This window comes from Neoarius graeffei, chromosome 11 (assembly GCF_027579695.1).
Source record: "Neoarius graeffei isolate fNeoGra1 chromosome 11, fNeoGra1.pri, whole genome shotgun sequence".
Classification (NCBI taxonomy): Eukaryota; Metazoa; Chordata; class Actinopteri; order Siluriformes; family Ariidae; genus Neoarius; species Neoarius graeffei.
Genome location: NC_083579.1, coordinates 78,841,172 through 78,864,069, shown reverse-complemented (window position 1 = coordinate 78,864,069; position 22,898 = coordinate 78,841,172). Strand labels below are relative to the sequence as shown.

The window sequence follows — 22,898 nt, the reverse complement described above, 5'->3', positions numbered from 1 at the left end:
CACGGCTGTCCTTTGCAAAGAAGTGGGTGGAGGGGTTAACATTAGCAGGAGCGAGTCGAAAGCAAGCACACACACGCACACAAAGTCAATTAGGGAACTTCCAATAACTCAACAAGGCAGAATGATGTGGATGTCAATAGAGGCATCAGATACGTTAAAGCAGAAGAGCAGGAGAGAGAGAGAGAGAGAGAGAGAGAGCAGTGCATGGCGGAGTTTCTAAATCTGAGAGATGGTCAATAGACGTCTCGTATGACGCTTATTTAGATTTCTTGCAATAGTCATCTTGGCTTAATCAGTCCGACAAAAGAAACACTTGTACTTCCTAGAAAAGAGCCAATGGTCCACTTTCACAGTGCATTAATCTGCATTAAGGCTTTCTTTTAGACTTAAGTGCTGCATTTGACACGGTCGATCATTCCATACTGTTACATCGACTGGAGCATTGGGTTGGATTTACTGGTATAGTAATCAACTGGTTAAAATCTTACCTACAACAAAGATTTTTTTATGTGGCCATTGGAGGCCACAGTTCATCACCCGTGTCCTTGAACTGTGGGGTTCCCCAGGGCTCAATCCTGGGACCATTATTATTCAACCTTTATATGCTCCCACTTGGACAAATTATTAAGAATAACTCAATAAACTTCCATAGCTATGCAGATGACACTCAGCTTTACTTAGCTATGTCACCTAATGACTATACCCCTCTTGAGTCTCTTCATAGATGCATTGACCAAATTAACAAATGGATGTCTCACAATTTTCTTCAGCTGAACGCAGATAAAACTGAAGCAATTATATTTGGCAAAAAGGAGGAAAGGCTTAGGATTGCCACTGTTCTTGAAACTAAGGGGCTTAAAGCAAAGGATACTGTCAAAAACCTTGGTGTCCTTATTGACAGCGAACTTAACTTCAACAGTCATATGAAAGTGGTAAAAAAGTCTGCATTCTATCACCTAAAAAACATTTCTAAACGCAGGGGTCTCATGTCAAAACATGATCTAGAAAAACTTATTCATGCTTTCATCTCCAGTAGGGTTGATTACTGCAATAGCCTTTTCACAGGTCTTCCAAAAAAGACCATCAAAGAGCTTCAACTAATCCAAAATGCAGCAGCAAGGGTTCTTACAAGAACAAAAAGGGTCGTCCATATCACTCCAATCCTAAGGTCTCTGCACTGGCTCCCAGTGAGCTATAGAATTGACTTTAAAGCATTACTTCTTCTATTTAAAACATTAAATGGGATGGGACCCAGCTACCTACTGGATATGTTTCAATTATATGCACCAACTAGGTCTCTAAGATCACAAGAGAAAAACTTGCTAGTAATACCAGCTGCCAAAACGAAGTGTGGTGAAGCAGCCTTTAGTTGCTATGCTGCTAAGCTTTGGAACCAACTTCCAGATGATATCAAAAATGCTCCTACTGTTGTTAGTTTTAAATCCAGGCTCAAGACAAAGCTGTTTTCAGATGCTTTCACTTGATTCATTTTTACCTAAAGTGTAATTAATTTCCTTTAATATAATTTCTTTTAATTTTGATTTTACTTTCTTTATTTTAATTTCTTTTTAATCTTGGATTTTAATGATTTACTTTTATTTTAATTCTTTGTTACTGTTCTTATGCTTTTATTTTTTGTGAAGCACATTGAATTGCCTGTGTGTATGAAATGCGCTATACAAATAAACTTGCCTTGCCTTGCCTTTCTGCACGTCAGGTTCACAGCATTATACACTCGCTGTTTTTCACTGAGGCACATTATGGACAGACAGGTAAGCCATCACAGCTCATTTATCCTGAATATATGGTGCAGATCTAAGAGCACTTGATGCGATCATTCAGCAGAAACTAAGACCTGCCTGCTTCCTTGTGTTCAATCCTGCATTACAGATACCACATATCCATGGATCAAACGTAGCCAGCTTCCTTAGTCCTACAAAAGTACGACATGGATTAATCATTCAGGCGACAAGCGACACAAGCTAGTTCACCAAATAAGTCTGTGATGGAATAACATGGAAACTGGAATCCTTAGGCATTCCCATCTTCCATATCTGTCACTCGTACTTCTGTCCTCCCAACAGAGATCTGATTCTATCAGGAAAGCACAGAATAGATGACAAAATAAAGGTAAGAAAAATCCACAGTAGTCATTTTAATTTGGAGATGGAGCATGTTGGAGACTTGGGAAACATAGGAAAAAGGTTCTCTTGTCTGATGAGACCTTTTTGCTTTGGCACACGGATGGAAAAGCAACACTGCAAATCATCCTGAGAGCACCATTCTCACAGTGAAGCATGGTGGTGGTAGAATCACATCACGGGGAAGCTTTTCATCAGCAGGGACGAGGAAACTGGTTCGGCTTAAGGTCCAGATGCACGGATGGAGCCACACACTCTCCCTGAGCAAAGGGATGAATAAGTCATTTGTACAACTGGATCATAATATACACTAAGTAACTTTAAAAACGCACATTGATAAAACTTGCTGAATTCGTGCTGAGTTTATCTCAAGAAGAAAAGAAATATATCACAATGGAAAAATAACTTCGTTCCGCCCGAATAAGGTCCAAATCTGTGCTCAAATCAGAATTTAAGGGAGTTGTACTCAGTAACGTACAATATGACTCGGGTAGTCAATGACATGGACAGGCTTTCATTTTCAAACAAATTTTGCATACACTGTACACACACAATCTTGCCTATAAATACCCGGGGGAAATGATGGGAAAATTGTCATTATTGAAGATGCCACGCCTAAGCCAAAATCAACGTGAACAGGCCATCGGGATGTTGCGTGCCGGAAGTACACAGACAGAGGTCGCCCGGCACTTCGGTGTTCATCATTCGACCATTTCCCGTTTGAGTCAGCGTTACAGACAGACAGGGAGCACCAGGGATCGTCCACGCCCTGGTCAGCCTCGAGTCACGACGCCAGTTCAGGATCAGCACATCAGGCTAGCTCACCTCCGTGACAGATTCCTGACCCCCTCAGTCACTGCTGCTGAGACCCCTGGACGACACAGACCCAGAATCTCCAGCATGACGGTCCGAACATGGACCAACTGTCACTTTGAATTTTTTTATTGTGAATTAATTCTTGAGTTTGACAATAAATGTCCTTTATCGATGTTTCAAGATGTGTGTGCATTACATACAATATCATAAATTTCAAATATATGCATGGATCTAAAGTGATATCATGTTGAATTCCATTGTGCGTTTTTAAAGTTACTTAGTATAGTTTTTAGTACAGTACAGGAGGACAGTACAGTACCGGTAAAGCAACAAACCCCTGACAGAGATGATAAACATGCTGCATTCTGCATTGTTAGCTTAGTATAGCTGCACAATAAGGATAATAATTAATTTTCACCCATCGATCTATGAAGTAAGAATGCACAAAACGGACATGTCAAGCGGGGATGAGTCTTCAGGAAGGCCTGCATTTAACATCATAATTAACAAAGACATGGCAAAACTGTGCTATTGCACTTCATACCACAGTGCTGTTGAATTCTTGGATCTGATAGGTTGGATGGTGTTGATTAATTTTCTCTAACAGCAGCTCTGACAGCTGTGCAGCTGCAAGGTTGATATTAATGTGCTCTTTCTAATAACGTTATCATTTCTATCGGATTAGCTCATTCGCAATGACTTGTAAGGGTGAAATCTCCATTATTAACAGATTTAAACATGTGTACTTGTTGATAGCATTTTCTGTGAAATGTTTAACACTGGGCTGCACGGTGGTGTAGTGGTTAGCGCTGTCGCCTCACAGCAAGAAGGTCCGGGTTCGAGCCCCGTGGCCAGCGAGGGCCTTTCTGTGCGGAGTTTGCATGTTCTCCCCGTGGGTTTCCTCCGGGTGCTCCGGTTTCCCCCACAGTCCAAAGACATGCAGGTTAGGTTAACTGGTGACTCTAAATTGAGCGTAGGTGTGAATGTGAGTGTGAATGGTTGTCTGTGTCTATGTGTCAGCCCTGTGATGACCTGGCGACTTGTCCAGGGTGTACCCCGCCTTTCGCCCGTAGTCAGCTGGGATAGGCTCCAGCTTGCCTGCGACCCTGTAGAAGGATAAAGCGGCTAGAGATGATGAGATGTTTAAGACTTTTGGAAGGAGTCTCCAGTATCGGTGTTTTGCAAACATGAAAGGTAAGGCTGATATGGTAGATTACGTTTTCCAACATGGGAAAGTCTTCAGGCTGAAGAGCTTTGCAGTTTCTCAGGATCATGTAGAGCCGCCTTTTTTTTTTTTAACCCGAGTGCTGCATTCAACTTACCTCGGAAGTGGAAATTTGGAGCTTGGACTCATGTCAGAGTGGGAGGGTCATGGAAGCCTCATGTTTGTCTTTTGTTAACAGTGATGTATTGAGTACACAATACAGTATAAACAGTTTAGTCAGTGTTATACACGACATTACATCATGGCATTTTAGCAGACAGTCTTATCCAGAGCAACCTGGGGATCAGTTGGGGCTTCGGTGCCTTGTTCAAGCCATTCCTGCTGGTCCACAGAATCGAACCAGTGACCTTTTGGTCCCAAAGCTGCTTCTCTATCCATTAGACCATGGCTTCCCCACGTTATAGACTGAACAAATTAATGCCTACATGTTGATTAAATTAAATACGACTATATATAGTATAAGATTTAAAAAGTAAGAAGCACTGCTTTATTTACTGTTGAGCCTATGAGCAGCCATGTTGATTTGATGTCACTTGCTGAACTAGGAGTTGAGGAGACCATCCATCTATCCATCCATCCATCCATGTTGAGGGGTGTTTTATTTTTCCGAGTTAGGGTTGAGTAACTTCAAGGTGGGGGGGCTGTTAAGGGAACAGCTGGCTACTATAACCTGTGAGCAGGAGCTAATATGTTTGTTTCACAGATGTTCCACATCATATAAAATGATTAAATAATGTCATTCTTTGATAAATAACTTTGGGGCAGCATCACACCATCCAGTCGTGGATTATTTTCCAAGAATGGCAGACCGTGAAGTGTTTTACTCCTTACTTATGTTTTAAAATGTACATATATGTATGAGAGGAAGTAAAAAGTTCTAAGACAGATGTTATCATTTTAAAAGGTGTGAAAGACATCTCCCAGAATTCTACAAAGAAGGAATTCTCCAATGGAAACTTCGCTTGCAGAAGTGTTTAGACTTAAATAGAGGATATGTAGAGAAATAGCCTTGTTATTTTCATAAATAAAGATTTTTTTCAATTTGTCTTAAAACTCTTTGACTTGTATGTGTCTATAGAGGCACTGCCTAAAAGCAGAGCTCCTGCTGAGTGTAAAACAAGTTATTAAATAAGCCCATGCTATTTTTTTTTTAAAGAAAAAAAGCGCACTGGATAAAGTCCCATCTACAACCCCGATTCCAAAAAAGTTGGGAGAAAGTACAAATTGTAAATAAAAACGGAATGCAATAATTTACAAATCTCAAAAACTGATATTGAATTCACAATAGAACATAGACAACATATCAAATGTCGAAAGTGAGACATTTTGAAATTTCATGCCAAATATTGGCTCATTTGAAATTTCATGACAGCAACACATCTCAAAAAAGTTGGGACAGGGGCAATAAGAGACTGGAAAAGTTAAAGGTACAAAAAAGGAACAGCTGGAGGACCAAATTGCAACTCATTAGGTCAATTGGCAATAGGTCATTAACATGACTGGGTATAAAAAGAGCATCTTGGAGTGGCAGCGTCTCTCAGAAGTAAAGATGGGAAGAGGATCACCAATCCCCCTAATTCTGCGCCGACAAATAGTGGAGCAATATCAGGTGGGGTTTACATTAGACTGTATCAGCGGATCATCAGATTAACGTTTTTAAAAACGATTAGTATGCACACAGCAACGCCAATACACGATTCGCGTGCACACAGCAACGCCAATACACGGATATGCTAATCACATGACTAATTCGGCACGCAAGTTGAGAAATGTGTCAGTGCGGCTCATCGCTTCCTCCTCAGTGGCTGCGCTCCAAATTACTCCGCCCTGAACAGCAAGTGCCCTCTGGAGGGTGCGCACTCCAGCCCTGCACAGCTCACAGAGCGCGCGAGGTAAGCGCACGAGCAGTGATTCGGGACTGAGCCGCTGTGCGCAAGTCACTTACCACTTGCAAGTGGAAGGATGGCAAGCTTAAAGACAATCATAACTACACAATGGGCAGTATTTGCATCAGTATTTGCAGTATTTTCATACTTTTATACTCTTTAATGAAAGGTGATACAAGGCGGAAGTCCGCGCCGTTTTTCAGCAGTCGCGTCACATGACCAACGCCAGCGAATCAGGAAGGTGGATGTCACAGTGACGTTGTCCAATGATGACGCCAGCTAGAGCTCAGCACAGCGTATCCGCGTATTCTCAACGTTTACACAGCACCGGAGCTGACACGATCTGGATTGAATACGTGGACCCTGGCGGATTCCCGTTTCCCGGCGTTTTAATGTAAACGGACAGTGCATCCGCGAAGAAAACGAGACAGATACGGTCTAATGTAAACTTGGCCTCAGAAAGGAGTTCGACAGTGTAAAATTACAAAGAGTTTGAACACATCATTATCTACAGTGCATAATATCATCAAAAGATTCAGAGAATCTGGAAGAATCTCTGTGCGTAAGGGTCAAGGCCAGAAAACCATACTGGGTGCCCGTGATCTTCGGGCCCTTAGACGGCACTGCATCACATACAGGCATGCTTCTGTATTGGAAATCACAAAATGGGCTCAGGAATATTTCCAGAGAACATTATCTGTGAACACAATTCACCGTGCCATCTGCTGTTGACAGCTAAAACTCTATAGTTCAAAGAAGAAGCCGCATCTAAACATGATCCAGAAGCGCAGACGTCTTCTCTGGGCCAAGGCTCATTTAAAATCGACTGTGGCAAAGTGGAAAACTGTTCTGTGGTCAGACGAATCAAAATTTGAAGTTCTTTATGGAAATCAGGGACGCCGTGTCATTCGGACTAAAGAGGAGAAGGACGACCCAAGTTGTTATCAGCGCTCAGTTCAGAAGCCTGCATCTCTGATGGTATGGGGTTGCATTACTGCGTGTGGCATGGGCAGCTTACACATCTGGAAAGACACCATCAATGCTGAAAGGTATATCCAGGTTCTAGAGCAACATATGCTCCCATCCAGACGACGTCTCTTTCAGGGAAGACCTTGCATTTTCCAACATGACAATGCCAAACCACATACTGCATCAATTACAGCATCATGGCTGTGTAGAAGAAGGGTCCGAGTACTGAACTGGCCAGCCTGCAGTCCAGATCTTTCACCCATAGAAAACATTTGGCGCATCATAAAACGGAAGATACGACAAAAAAGACCTAAGACAGTTGAGCAACTAGAATCCTACATTAGACAAGAATGGGTTAACATTCCTATCCCTAAACTTGAGCAACTTGTCTCCTCAGTCCCCAGACGTTTACAGACTGTTGTAAAGAGAAAAGGGGATGTCTCACAGTGGGAAACATGGCCTTGTCCCAACTTTTTTGAGATGTGTTGTCATGAAATTTAAAATCACCTAATTTTTCTCTTTAAATGATACATTTTCTCAGTTTAAACATTTGATATATCATCTATGTTCTATTCTGAATAAAATATGGAATTTTGAAACTTCCACATCATTGCATTCCGTTTTTATTTACAATTTGTACTTTGTCCCAACTTTTTTGGAATCGGGGTTGTATTTTATGTAAATAAACAAAGATAAAGAGTCTGTTGTCCCGTAGTCAAGGGTTTATGAGATATGTTGCCTTGAACTTGTGATCAGGTTCCCTTTGGTGGTACATGCACATTGTTCAGACGTACAGATGGACAGCGTATGGTCGCAAAAGCCATCAAAAATCAGGTTGACGCATTACCATATTCTCTGAAGCGTGTAGAGGGCTCTGCTATAAACGTATGGTCCTAATAGATGAAGCTTTGCCACACACATTTAATTAGCTCAAACATCAGGCCAATAAAAAATTCTATTAAATTTTACAGCCCTACATGGTAGTGTAATATACGAAAATTATATTAAACATTTCTAAATAAAAACAGGCTGTTTTATTCTCATTAGAAATCATTTTCAGACAAAATAACCCAGACTCGTGAAAATGTACCATTATTGTGATTCAATGTAAATTTATTACAGTCCCCGTCACTTGAATTAAGCCCCTCGCCCTTATTAACTGTACTAAAAGCCTGAGGATAAACTCAGTACTGTCAGACTACAAGTGAAGTTTTCATTAAGCTCATCTGACTTATTTGTACACAATGCATTATATACAGAGGTTCTGCTTTGGGCAGGCACCACATTAATTACACTAAAAGCATCTGGCCCTGACCCCGGACCCCTTCAGCAGAGCTCAGAGATGCTTCTCAAAGTGAACAGCAGCTGAGTGCGAGTCACAGAAACAAGCAAAACAAGTAAAAAGCTCGAGCAGTTCCTTCCAGCCGATCAGCTTCACCCTAATGTAAACGGTTATGAAAATAGGCTGCATGGTCGATAAATTACACAGCTTTCCACCACTTTTAACATGACATGTGGTCCCTTGTGTGTGTGTTTAAAATCCTTACACCGTTTCACTTTTTCACCACCAAAAATAGACCCCATTTCTGTTTCATGATGTTTAAAAATGAAATATTAAAAACATTTGGCAGATTAGAAAATAGACATTAAATGGGTGCTGTGTAGCGACTAAACCTAAAACTCCTTCAGAACTATTTGTTCATGATGATAAACAAAATGATTTCTTCTCCACAATTCATGAGCAGAAAATACTAAATCGACCACAAGCTGGATGCTGGAAAAACTCTATTGCTATGCAAACGTCTACACGTTATGGCCATACAGCTCAGACATGGAGTCTAATCTGAAGCTCAGATGACTAACACCAAGTCGCTCGTGAAGAACGTCATTCACTGAATCCATACTGTTGTGTTGAGAGGGAGAGGAAAAAAAAATCAGAAAGAAAAACATGGAACTCAGATAGTCATCATCATAAAAAAAAAAAAAATAATCGTGTGACTCAATGAATATACTACACACATTATATTTAAAAAAAAAAAAAGTTGCAGTTCACCATTGTTAAAGAGAAACATTTCAGAAACTACAATGAGAGAAAAAGTGTATAGGAAGGAACAAAAAACACTATTAAAAAGCATGAACCTGTGGCATCACTTGTTTATGTACGGTACGGTTAATGCCTGCTTTCAGCACATAGCACTTTGGGGTTATGGTCATGTGATCACACAGTTGCCCCACAAGTCCATTTCTGTGCCACAGATCTGATCCATACGCAGAGACGTGATGAGAAGTCGGCCACCACTTTTAAAAAAAAGTGTTCACAACAGTCTCTTTTAGTGGTGATGGCCAACAGAGAGCACCAGAGGGATGAGGCAGCCGATGACGAGGGCCAGTATCTCCACCCTGCTCAGTCCTTTACCGCCTCCAGCTGAGTGACTGTGCCCGCCCGTGCCTCCCACCTCGGGCAGGACGTGCACCGTGGCGACGTAGAGGAAGGTACCGGCTGAGAACAGCATGGCCACTCCTGTGGCGTTGATGTCAGATAGTGCCTCTTTACTGCTCTGAATGGAGACAGGGTGGGGCAAAACATGGGAATAATTAAACACGAGTTGGGTGTGCATCAAATCTTCAATAATTCACTAATCCAGGGGAGTTCTCAACCTTTTGTGCTTTAAAGCCCGCCTATAGATAGTTTTCACATGACGTCACAGAGTCGGGGATTCCCTAGTGGCGGCCATCTTGTGGGTCAAGCTTACCGTACGGTCACTGAGCACACATTGTAACGCGCAAGTACAAAGTCTTCAAAAGAACCCAAGCAGGCTATTTAACCTCCTAAGACCCAAGCTGGTTTTTTTCACATGCATTTATTTCTTTTTGCTATTTGGGCTTATTAGAACCTGATTAGAATAAAAACTAAGCATCATCTTTGATAAGATGTACTTTTTGAGAAAAAGCATGTCCACATATGTGGATTCTTGTTCCGAATTTCTAAAAAGTGCTGTCCACGTATGTGACCGCTAGGCCCTAGGAGGTTAAAGCTAGCAATGGTGCACACCTGTTGTATTCACGGCTGTCGTAATAGGTCAGATGATGACGTCAAGCGAAGCTTTTATGGAATTCCCACTGTACGGGAGCACGAAGGCGAGCAAACAAAGAAGCTCAGCATACAAAAGAGAAATCTATGGCTTGCGAGAATCAACCGCAAGGATTATCAGCCTTCCAAACACAGCAAAGTCTGCTCCGATCATTTTATAAGTGGTAAGTTGTTTAAATAAACAATCAATTGTGTTTAAGTTTGTTTTTGGAAACCAAAACATCGTGTAAACAATCTCTGGAGGATGCCTAACTGGAACTGACATGGTACTGTAATACCAATAATGGATGTAAAATTTGTCTTAAATCAACTCGATATTATACACACACATTTATATGCAGTGTTGAGAGCTCTAAAATTCCAATGTTTACATACCTTGGCTGTAATTAGGACACGACTGTCACTTGGTTTTATATGGTGGACTTCGCGGACCCAGCCACAGACAAAATAATTGTATGACTCTAGCGACTTGTATGCTTTGAGGTCGTCAAGTGTGTAGGCACTTTTACTATTCACGAAAAAGTTCACAATATCAGGGTTCGATATGGATGGCAGCCCTGCATGGTCACTTGAAAATGCATCTTTGTCCACTTCGTAGGGGTCAATTCCCCCAATCAAGGCCAGTTTGGCTGCATACCGTTGTCGTGAGATGTCGTCTAATGTATCTATTTACTTCCGTTTGCTTGATTTTGCCGACATTGATCTTTATTTTAGAAAACTGACAATATAACTTTATAAATTCATCCGAGATAACATAGCCGGTAATAGCGATGGTCCGTTTTGTTAGCCCCACAAGATGGCGGCTGGAGGGCGTTCCTCGGAATGCCGTAACGTCAGTGAAAACTATCTATTCATACCTGTAACGAGTCAAGGGCCGGGAGGGGGGATCCACAATTATTTTGTCTCATCTATTCTATTAGAATCTAGTAATCTATTGTAGAGCGGATTAATGGGATGCAACATGAGGGCTCTCCGTTACAGACGGGAGCCCATAAATGCACTGAAAACATTTTTTTAATGCAGGTATTGTACTGAAATCTGTATGGAAACCAAAGCTTGCATGCAGGGCACTCGCAACCAAAAGGGATTAAAGTTGTTTTTTTTTTAAGATTGTGTGTATTTTTAGTCGTTTGTATTTGTAATTATTTGTGAATGTACATGCACGACCCCACCAACCCTGCTGATCAACTTATCACGTTTAAATAAAGTCATTCATTTACATCCGTTGAGTTCCCCGACTACCTGGTGCTGCAGACATCGTTCTACACGGACACACAGATGAAAACCTGGAAGAGCATGGAGGAGTACAGCTTTTTACATGTGGCTGGGGTAAAGAGCTGAGGATCAGGACACTACAGGATAAATCCTGTATCGTTTTTGCCTGGGTAAGGAGGAATTTCTGGGCTTTTATACGCGTCTTTGAGAAAGTTGCTAGGACACGACAAGTTTTAACATCGGCTGTAAACAAACCACAGCTGCTCAATTCTGAAGCCTCTCTGGTCTTCTCTTCCAGCCGGCATCACAGATCCAGATAATTTACCCACAAACATTTATTTATTCTGCACGTGCTCTGTGTGTACCTGTACGCTCATGCCTGCTCTCTGCACGTGTGCACACACGGAGGTTAAATGCAGAGGAGGAATGTGACAAAAATAAAGCTTGTTCATCTTAATTTACCCACAAAAGTATTTATTCCACTTGAAGTGTACGGCAAACCAGCTACCGGATTTGGGACACTACGGCATCCTGAACTATTTAGTATTTGGCTGCAAACTTGGAAAAAAGAAAATTTGTCCCAGTGGTTGAGAAACACTGCACAAGTCAGTGTGCTTACTCAGAGGAAATTAACGAGGCTAAAAAGCAATAACAAAGTAGGGTAAGCTAATATGCATTAACATACACTACCGTTCAAAAGTTTGGGGTCACCCAGACAATTTTGTGTTTTCCATGAAAAGTCACACTTTTATTTACCACCATAAGTTGTAAAATGAATAGAAAATATAGTCAAGACATTTTTCTGGCCATTTTGAGCATTTAATCGACCCCACAAATGTGATGCTCCAGAAACTCAATCTGCTCAAAGGAAGGTCAGTTTTATAGCTTCTCTAAAGAGCTAAACTGTTTTCAGCTGTGCTAACATGATTGTACAAGGGTTTTCTAATCATCCATTAGCCTTCTGAGGCAATGAGCAAACACATTGTACCATTAGAACACTGGAGTGAGAGTTGCTGGAAATGGGCCTCTATACACCTATGGAGATATTGCACCAAAAACCAGACATTTGCAGCTAGAATAGTCATTTACCACATTAGCAATGTATAGAGTGGATTTCTGATTAGTTTAAAGTGATCTTCATTGAAAAGAACAGTGCTTTTCTTTCAAAAATAAGGACATTTCAAAGTGACCCCAAACTTTTGAACGGTAGTGTATTAGCTTAGACTTTAACAGTAGTGTGTTTGAGAATATTTATATATCTTTTTTTTTTGTTATATCATCCACGTCTAGATTTAAAAGAAAAAAAAAAAGCAAACCCCACACTGCATCATGACAGACAGGATTATGTTTGAGTTTAAAATTGTTTAGTGTGTAGGTTGTGGGTGTTTTATACAGACCTGGCAACCTGTAACTGAATCAGTGCAGCCGGTCTGTCATGATGCAGCGCAGGTTTTTTTTTTTTTTTTAAATAAATAAACCTAGAGGTGGATGATATATTAAAAAATAAATAAATAAAAAATATATTTATTTATTTCACAGGACTGTGTTCCTCTGATAACAGAAACAAAGCGCCAGCTCTCTCTGCTTTTAATCTGTTCTTTCAGGATTTATTGTGCATGTCGCTCCTTGTTTTTTTTTATACCCCAGGTTGTTTGAAACCAATCTGGGTTTTCGGTGTCGAATAAGGAAGCGGCTTCACCTGTAAGAAAATCAAAACACTTTCACGAAGGAGCTGACTCGAATGTGAGCAGAAAAAAATAAAATGAGATTCTTAAGCAAACTCTTCCATCCTCACTTCTGATTTTCTGTTTTTGTAAAATACATTTTAAATACAATCGTGAATTTCTCTGGAGTTTTCAGGCTGAGCTCCTCTCCTCGTATTCTTTAACCGCTCGTTTTCATGTTGTTCTTGAAGCATTTGCTTCCATTTGTTAACATTTTTCTTGATAGTGGGGAGACGGTAACGCCTTTTATCCATTTCTCTGTTTGAACAAGCAAAAACAGCGCAAAATTAGCCATACAGAAGACAGATTAAGCTGCTTGCATGGAAGACGGTGTGTCTGTCTGACCCCAGCTGTAATTATCACGTGATGTGTGACATCATGCACAAGGGGTCTATACACAGTATGCATACCATACTACAACAGCGGGGGTTTATAAAATAACTTTCAAAGCAGTAAATGAAACAGAGACTAAGAAAACAGCCAAAACATAATGGCGGATACGTAGTGAGGGACGCTTTTAGGAACTGAAAAGATAAAAAAGCCTCATTTCTGTGGTGCTAGTTCATAATATATGCTCATTCCAACTTGCCTGGTCGGGCACATATCCCACTTGCCTGAATGCATGTTTCAGTTGCCCCGGGCAATCGGGCAGTCCTTAATGTCGAGCCCTGACACAGACCATTAGTTCATGAAAGGGTGCCAACTTTATGTAGCCATCCTCTTTCTCCTCTGGTGATGAAGCATTATACACTACAGTGCAAAAGTATGTGAACACCTGACCAATCCATTTCATTCCAAAAGGTGTTTGGGGGGAGCGGGGACATGAACATGTTGGAAGAGGTTTGGGCCCCATAGCTCCACTGAAGGTAAAGCTTAAAAGCTACAGCATAGAAATACATTCTGGATAATTGTGTGCTCCAACTCTGTGGCATCTATTTGGGCAAGGAACACACACACACACACACACACACACACACGGGTGTGATGATCAGGTGTCCAGAAAATTTTGGCCATGTCGTGTATTTGCTCCGAAGACAAAAATGCAGCAAGTCTGGGCTAACATTTTGGATATGAACTGTGGTATTCTCACATCTGATCTAAAGAGGTTATTCGAGTCCATCTAGCATCTTCATTTTCACTCTGAAGTGTTTAAATGGGAGGTGACTGCACGTTTGAGAACAGGTTTTGTGCTGCACTGTGCTGCGTTTTGCTCAGATTCGCCACCGTTTCCACACACTGTTTCTGGAAATTAAATATTTCAAAATTAATATGCCGAGCACATGCCGCGGGACTAAGCGGAGTTGCTTTGTGCCACTGAGAAATACATTCACCAACCACTTTATTAGGAACACCCATCCATCCACCTGCCGTTTGTTTTCTGCAGTTCTCTGATCAGCCGGTCCCTTGATAGCAGCATGATGCATAAAACTACACGGATACAAATCAAGAGTTTCAGTTAATGTTCAAACATCAGAATGGGAAAAATTGTGATCTCACAGTGAAGTGTGACTTTCTTTCTTTCACTGTGGTATGGGTGTTGGTTTGAGCCAGATGGACTGTTGGTTTGAGTATTTCAAAAACTGCTGATCTCCTTTCTGGGGTTTTCACACACAACAGTCTCTAGAGTTTACACAGAATGGTGCGGAAAACAAAAAACATCGAGTGAGTGAGCGACAGTTCTGTGGGTGGAAACAAACGCCTTGTTGATAAGAGAGGGTCAGAGGGAAATGGGCAGATTGGTTCGAGGTTTTTTGCCAGGAAGGATATAGTAACTCATATAATCACTCTTTACAACCGTGGTGAGCAGAAAAGCATCTCAGCATGCAACAGCAGAACAGAAGAACACAGTGGGTTCCACTCCTGCAGCCAAGAACAGGGATCTTAGAATCAACATGTTCCTATTAAAGTGGCCGGTGACTCATTCATCTCATTATCTGTAGCCGCTTTATCCTGTTCTACAGGGTCGCAGGCAAGCCGGAGCCTATCCCAGCTGACTACGGGTGAAAGGCGGGGTTCACCCTGGACAAGTCGCCAGGTCATCACAGGGCTGACACATAGACACAGACAACCATTCACACTCACATTCACACCTACGCTCAATTTAGAGTCACCAGTTAACCTAACCTGCATGTCTTTGGACTGTGGGGGAAACCGGAGCACCCGGAGGAAACCCACGCGGACACGGGGAGAACATGCAAACTCCACACAGAAAGGCCCTCGCCGGCCCCGGGGCTCGAACCCAGGACCTTCTTGCTGTGAGGCGACAGCGCTAACCACTACACCACCGTGCCACCCGGCCAGTGACTCAATTGGAAAAATTTAAACAAACAAAACTTCTGCAAAAGTCAAAAGCAAGCAGCTTGTTCAAAGCCTGAAGTTATTTAAACAAACAAACAAACAAACGGACTTGTGATGATAAATTCTGAATTCCTAATTTGTTTTGGTCCCCCCCCGTTCATCTTAAACTGTCGTCTTGTAACTTATTTGAAACATAAAGCAGGCACATTTTCCTTCTTGTCATACAAAAACCGATGATGGATACCACTGAGCTCGACATAAAATCTGGAGAGGTCAGAGCCTATTCCCCGCTGCAGAGATGAGTGAAGCCATCTGGCCGCCATCTTACCACTCGCATAGCGTGTATTTGGTTTAGGTGTGAAAGCATCATATACAATCAAACTTGCCCCAAGAAGAGCATCTCCTGACTTTTTATTCCCCTTCATTACCTCCTCTTATTTTCTCAACTTTACCCCCCTATTCCTTACGTATCTTTATAGCGCTCCCCTTTATGGTTTTTTCCTTCTCCAGTCCAGTCTCTGATCATTTTTTTGAACAGCTCTTTTATGACTAATTATTTTTAGGGAGATTATTTCAGTTTTTCCTCTTATACAGTGTATCTTTCTCGTTCGTATATTTCTTCTTCCTTTCTACAGGGGTGATAGCGTTCCGGCGCCGCGCCGGATTTCCGGCGTACCGTGGCTGGGGAAAAAAAACAAAAACAAATCTAGTTCGCCCATTGTCCTGTGTCATTCTGAGATGCGCAGATAGACAGTAAAGGGAATTCCGAATTCCTTTTACTGTCTATATGCACATCTCAGAATGACACAGGACAATGGGTGAACTAGATTTTTATTTTTTTTTCCCCAGCCACGGTACGCCGGAAATCCGGCGCGGCGCCGGAACGCTATCACCCGTTTCTATCTATATTATTATTATTATGGGGCGGCACGGTGGTGTAGTGGTTAGCGCTGTCGCCTCACAGCAAGAAGGTCCGGGTTCGAGCCCCGTGGCCGGCGAGGGCCTTTCTGTGCGGAGTTTGCATGTTCTCCCCGTGTCCGCGTGGGTTTCCTCCGGGTGCTCCGGTTTCCCCCACAGTCCAAAGACATGCAGGTTAGGTTAACTGGTGACTCTAAATTGAGCGTAGGTGTGAATGTGAGTGTGAATGGTTGTCTGTGTCTATGTGTCAGCCCTGTGATGACCTGGCGACTTGTCCAGGGTGTACCCCGCCTTTCGCCCGTAGTCAGCTGGGATAGGCTCCAGCTCGCCTGCGACCCTGTAGAACAGGATAAAGCGGCTACAGATAATGAGATTATTATTATTAACATAACTCAAGTTTATTTGTATAGCGCTTTTAACAATAGATATCGTCGCAAAACAGCCTGACAGAAAATTTAAGGCTTTAAAAATGAGCTAATTTTATCCCCAATTCTCTTATACAGTGCATCTTTCTCTTTCACATAGTTCTTCTTCCAATTTATCTATCCGTCAATCCATCCATCTATTTATTATACTGACACAAAGGCTGGACAATACTTCCTTTCTATTTCAGACAGTTGTTGAAACAGGATTATTTTCTCGTGTTATTTGCCCTTTTCACTTCATTTTCACAGTCGGGTCTTAACAGGTGAACTGAAGGCAAATTTATCATCAAAATTCTATTTCTCTCATTTTATTAAATATCGGAATGCATTCTGATCGCTATTTTGTCGCTGCTATAGCAAGTTCTGAGTGTTTGAAATATGCTCTGTAATATATCAGTCCATATGTCAAAGCAATGGCCGTAAACGAGATTCGTTGAGACCTGTGCGAGACATCGTAGGACGGAAGTAAAACGTACAGCGGAAATCAAAGTGACCGACATCTGCCAGCGTTGTCAAAAGATGCGCGCGCCCTCTTTCGATTGCTGACAATCAAGCCGGAAGTTTTGTTTGCTTTGAAAGCAATCAGGAAAGTTTGATAAAAGTACACAGTAATCGTCATTTAAACTCGTTTTTGTGCAATATTTTGTTTGGAAAACAGTTTTCAAAATGGCGGCACTGACACCTGGCTGACACTTCACGTTTCAAAGTTTCGTGAAGATCGCGCGGATAAGCGACGCCTGCCGTGGACCAAATGAACTAAATTCAACACGGCTAAAAACCGAATAGGCCGATAAGTATAATATTTAATTGCAATTAGTTGCCAATACGAGTCACGATATAAGGTTACTAAAACCCAAAACGTAATTGAATAACATGTTAATTAAGAAATAAAGCAAGTTTAAAAATGACTTCAGTTCCCCTTTAACAGTATTTACTGGTCACATAATTCACGGTCACAATATTCATACAGCTTGTGACCAATAAATACTGTTAAGACCCGACTGTGAGAATGAAGTGAAAATGGCAAACACGAGAAAATAATCCTGTTTCAACAACTGTCCGAAATAGAAAGGAAGCATCGTACAGCCTTTGTGTCGGTATCAGTGGTGGCTGGTAGTCTTTCAAACAGGGGAGGCTGGTCGGTTACGATATTTCCAGATTTTAAAAGAAAAAACATCAATTTTGCCCATACTCTTGCCTCTGATCTGGCTGATTGTTGGCAGCGTCACAAACTGTGAAATAACAGGTTCTTTTGGCCCATTAGCCTACTGTCCAATATACATGATGGTGGTGTTGGGGGGGAGGGGTATATTTTAACATTTTATATTTTAAAATTGTGGCATGTTGTTTAAAAATTGATCATTATTGAAAGCAGCTCTTTGTCAGGAACCTCAGCAGTAACAGCAGAGTGTTCTGGAATAGGCACAAGCACTGACCTTGGGGAGCCAAACATAGAGCTGGGTGCCACACATTTCATTCAATGACACTTTCCCTATATTTTACTTATTTTGACTGAGAAATGTTTTACTGACAATTTTGATAACCCTTCACTTTTAATCCAGGTCTGTAGTGTGAAATGTTCTCGGCTGTGTTTTTGTTTAAAGATGTTTTCCAAATTGTAGCTGTGTTTAATTCATATCCAGAAAAATATATATTCCAATATAATATACTCAGCATAAACATTTTAAATAGATTCTATATTTTTGGTCCATCCATGACATATTACTAAAGTAGCCTATTTACTTTTGTTGATGTGGGTCACTTGCTGTTAGCCAATTCACTTTCTCGTACCAGGAGAGCTGAAAGGAACGAGTATTATTCCCTACCTTTTTCACCAAGTCAATTTGAGGCGTTGGTCTACCCTGCTCTTTAATTTTAATTTTTTCCTCGAAAGGAAGACTGGCAAATAGCTTCGCCAAAATTAAATCAGCAATGCTTGGCATCTGTGCGCAGCTTTCTTGCTAGCTGACTAGCCCCCTCAAGTTCAAGTTCAGTCACTCAAATAAACGACATTTCTGGAACTAAGATAGCAAACTTGACAACACTATATTTACACTTTATTTACAATGAAAATATATACAAACTAAAAAAGCTGGTAGAAACCGTATGTAATGAATGAAATCGAAATGTAAGCTGATCTCTTACAATACACCACAGCACTTGCGAATCCGCATGGGACTGAACTGAAATTCACCGCTGCCTGTCTATATTTGAAACGAGCTGTCAATCAAAGAAAACATCCGGCCACTTTCACCAATCACCAGTCTCCTTGTGGAAAGCTTTGCCATGTCCCTCCCACTGTGAGGCTGGGAGTCTGTGGGCGGGCATTTTCGCAGTATTTGTCCAATAACCGTCTTGCATTTTGATATTGAAAGCGCAGAGCTCCCAAATGCCATTGAAGTCCACTGAGGCTGGGCTGCATCGCGCTGTCACGAGGGGGAAAAACTCACGCACACATTAGGCGAACTGGGGAAAGTTATAACGGAATGATTTCGCACTGTAGTTGGGTTGAGCACATATATTTCTATGATTCTGGATCTGAAATAGCAATGTTATAAGGTCGGCTATAACATAAGCCTAGCGCAATTCATCCTACACGATGTTCGTCATTTTTAGAGGAGGCTGAGCCTCCCTCGCTGTCTTAGAGCAATCGCCCGTGGTCGGTATAATAGATAGAACTACATAAATGAGAAGGATACACTGTATAAGAGGAAAAACTTAAATAATCTCCATTGAAATAATTACAGTAGTAAAAGAGACATTTAAAAAAAAAAGACTGGACTGGAAAAGAAAAAAAAAAAAAACCAAGCCAATAACAGTGAAGGGGAGTGCTATAAAGATATGTAAAGAAGGGGGGAGGGTAAAGGTGAAAATAAGAGGAGGGAACAAAAGGGGGGAAAAAAAAAGTCAGGAGATACTCTTCTTGAGGTAAATTTGATCAAATACGATGCTTTAACAGAAACCAAATACACGCGAGGCGAGTGCTAAGATGGCAGCCAGATGGCTTCACTCGTCTCTTCAGCATTGTATATAGAGCTCAGGGGTGGACACAAATTTGTGCACCCAACTCTGTGACTCACCTGATGTTTACTCATCCCCTTCATTCAATACTCGAGCAACCAGAACGGAAACAGTTATGGCAGCGTTAAACCATACTGTTGCCTAGATACGCATCTCTAGCATGCAGCGCGCCGAACCCTACACCTGAGTTAATAATGCTGGACGGTGGTAAAGTAGCTCTCTTTCTGAATCATTGTGGCTGCATACAGAAATCTGTTAAATCTGGTTAACGGTACATACCAGTGACTGGTCCGACCCGTCTACTCCAACAGGAGCGATATTCACTGCGACATGATTTATTTTTACAGAAAGTATCCTCTGTGGAGCCTTTTCACCTCAAACTGGTCAGACATGTTATATTTACACAGAACGGTTTCAGAAGACCAAAACACCACAGTCCTAGAACCTGCAGGGTACTGCTGCACAAGACCCGTCACACTCCCAGCCCTTTTTTCCCCCCGGACATGTTTCTCTGCACCAAGTTGTCAGTTCGTGTACGGAATAAAACATTGTGACATGCTATTCTGGAAAAACAATCAATGAACTTTAGGGTGGTGTAATGCAGCACAATATGCATGGATGCAAACGGCGTGCCTTTTGGCGGATGCCGCCTTTTTCATGGCTGTCTGGGGGACTTGTGTGAATTGCGCAGATCCGATGAGTTTTTTTTTTTTTTGGGGGGGGGGGGGGGGGGGGGGCGTAGGAGTGTCTGATTATAATTTCATCAAAGTAAATTCTGTATTAAAATTACTAAATAAGCAAATGCCGTTACAGTCCATAAAACATAGGAAGTATAAGTATGAGAAGAAAACAGTAAATCAGAAAGCTGCGCATGTAAAGCCAGTTGGCTGCGCGCCATTATCTGCTGCTGGCTGCAATTCACTGCACGCGCAAGGATTTCCATCAGTCCAACGCAAGTTACGCAATTGGCTTTACGTATTCTTTAAGTTCGTTTCTTAAGACACATTTTTTAGTATGTTACCTCGTTTGTTGACAGTTTCGGCGAACACTTCCGCCTTCTTCAAAACGGTCACCAGATGTCGAGTGGTGACGTGCCTTATCAGCTGATGTTACTCTATGGAGGCGTGAACGTCCCGCCCAATTTGACAGGTAGTTCACGCCTCCTGCTGTCAGGTCGCTGCCCCAGGACGGCGCTCCAGGTGTGTGACAGCGCGTACGCTCCCTCATCCCGGTTCATCGTCCTCTGCGCCCGCTTTCGTATCTCCACTGCCTCCAAAATCCAACGCTGGTATCTATTCTCTTCAGCGCGAATGACTCTGGCCTCTTCCCAATTCATTATATGATTTTGTCGTTTGCAGTGGTCTGAAATGGCTGATTTTAAGTTTTCTTGGTTTGCTTTTTCTTTTTTGGATCTTGTGAGTCTTTTTGTTGTTTCTTTTTCACATTCTAATTGGTGTTCTTTCCTGCGAGTGTGGAAGCATCTGCCCGTTTCACCAATATAGACTTTATTGCATGAACGGCAAGGGATTTCATATATGACATTGCATTTATTGTCCAGTTGTATTTTGTCTTTGGGGTGAACTAATCAGACATAATGAATTTTCACTACATATTTCTGATTTACTGTTTTCTTCTCATACTTATACTTCTTATGTTTCATGGACTGTAACGGCATTTGCTTATTTAGTAATTTTAATACAGAATTTACTTTGATGAAATTATAATCAGACACTCCAACTCCAAAACTCATCGGTTCTGCGCGATTCACACAAGTCCCCCAGACAGCCGTGGAAAAGGCGGCATCCGCCAAAAGGCACGCCGTTTGCATCCATAAATATGAAGCAGGGCTGCGTTTATGACACCGACGCTGATTAGTTTCTGAAAATGGCATGTCCAAAAAGTGTGTTCTTCCTCTGATACCACAGCACTTGATCTATGATTGCACTGCTTTATGACTGAAAGAACACCACATATTTATCAGTTTATAACAGGCTTGAAGTACTCCAGTCTGACTCGTGCCCTAATTTTAAGGACTCGTGACTCGACTCGGACTCGCGCATTAACTTAAGTTTATTAACAAAAAGGTCTGCGTGTTATTAATGTTTTCATTTTTAAGAAAAGGAATATTTTACTTACTTGCCCATTATATTTTACTCCAACCTTTAAAATTGAGTAAATAATTTTGTTAATTAAATACATGAATTAGTTAGTTAGGGAGTTAGTTAATTAATTGTTATTAAAAATACATGAACAGGAAAATGTGGCTTTTTTCTGTTAAGAAAATTTTCATATTTTTTCAAAAATATTGTGAGGAAGACGAATCGTCAACCCGAATCATTACATGCTTCCTGACTAGGGTTGCACGGAAGCCAAGATTCGGTTTCGGATTCGGCCGAATCTTGGCCTTTTTAAAGGGGTTCGGTTTCGGCCGAACCCTGGAGCACCGACCGAACCGAATCCTACGTGCAGCGCACGTGCATGCGATTACGTCGTCAATGTTTAGGAGAAGATAGCCTCCATTGTGCTTGCAGTTGAAATCGAAAATGGAAGCAGTGAGCTGAAAGAGTGTTGTGTGGCAGTGCTTTCAAGTGAAAGAGGGAAATTCAAGTCGCGCAACATGCACACTTTGCAGTAGAGTTGTCTCGTGGTGGGAAAGATGCTAAACAGTACACAACATCTCCGCTGTTAAAACATCTTCGCTCAAAGCATCCGACGGAGTACGAGTTGTGCATGGCCGAGTCTAACGTCAGTGAGGCTTCAGGTACCGCAACCGCACATACCCCTTTTCCACCAAATCAGTTCCAGGGCTGGTTCGGGGCCAGTGCTGGTGCTGGTTCACAACTCGTTCAACTTGCGAGCCAGCTGAGAACCAGTTTGCTTTTCCATCGCTCGCGGTGCCACGTCATTACGTCGCTGTATACGTCAGTTATGTCGCTACGTTTGCATAAACCTTGGCGCGAATATCGAAGCAAAAACAACACGGAAGCAGCAGCAGCAGCAACAACAACAACAATAATAATAATGGATGACTTCGCGTTTGTACAGCTGCTGCTTCTCGTCGCTTAAAAATGGCGATCTTTCGCGGTCTTGTTATTGTTGTTGGTCTTAACAACTCCGCCCCCCCGCTGACGTAAGCGGTTCTTTCCTCTGGCCCAGCAGAGAGTTGGTG

At 41.8% G+C, this 22,898-nt stretch overlaps 1 protein-coding gene across 2 annotated transcripts in view; it reads right to left on the bottom strand.

Moving 5' to 3' along the window:
• Window positions 1-8,129: 8,129 nt before the first annotated feature.
• The window catches only part of slc39a9 (solute carrier family 39 member 9), a 38,414-nt gene continuing 23,645 nt past the window's right edge, over window positions 8,130-22,898 (bottom strand). For both annotated transcript variants that reach the window (XM_060934736.1, XM_060934737.1), the window contains exon 7: window positions 8,130-9,595. In XM_060934736.1, the coding sequence (XP_060790719.1) occupies window positions 9,368-9,595 (228 nt within the window). In that variant the 3' untranslated portion in view covers window positions 8,130-9,367. The remainder of the gene's footprint in view (window positions 9,596-22,898) is intronic.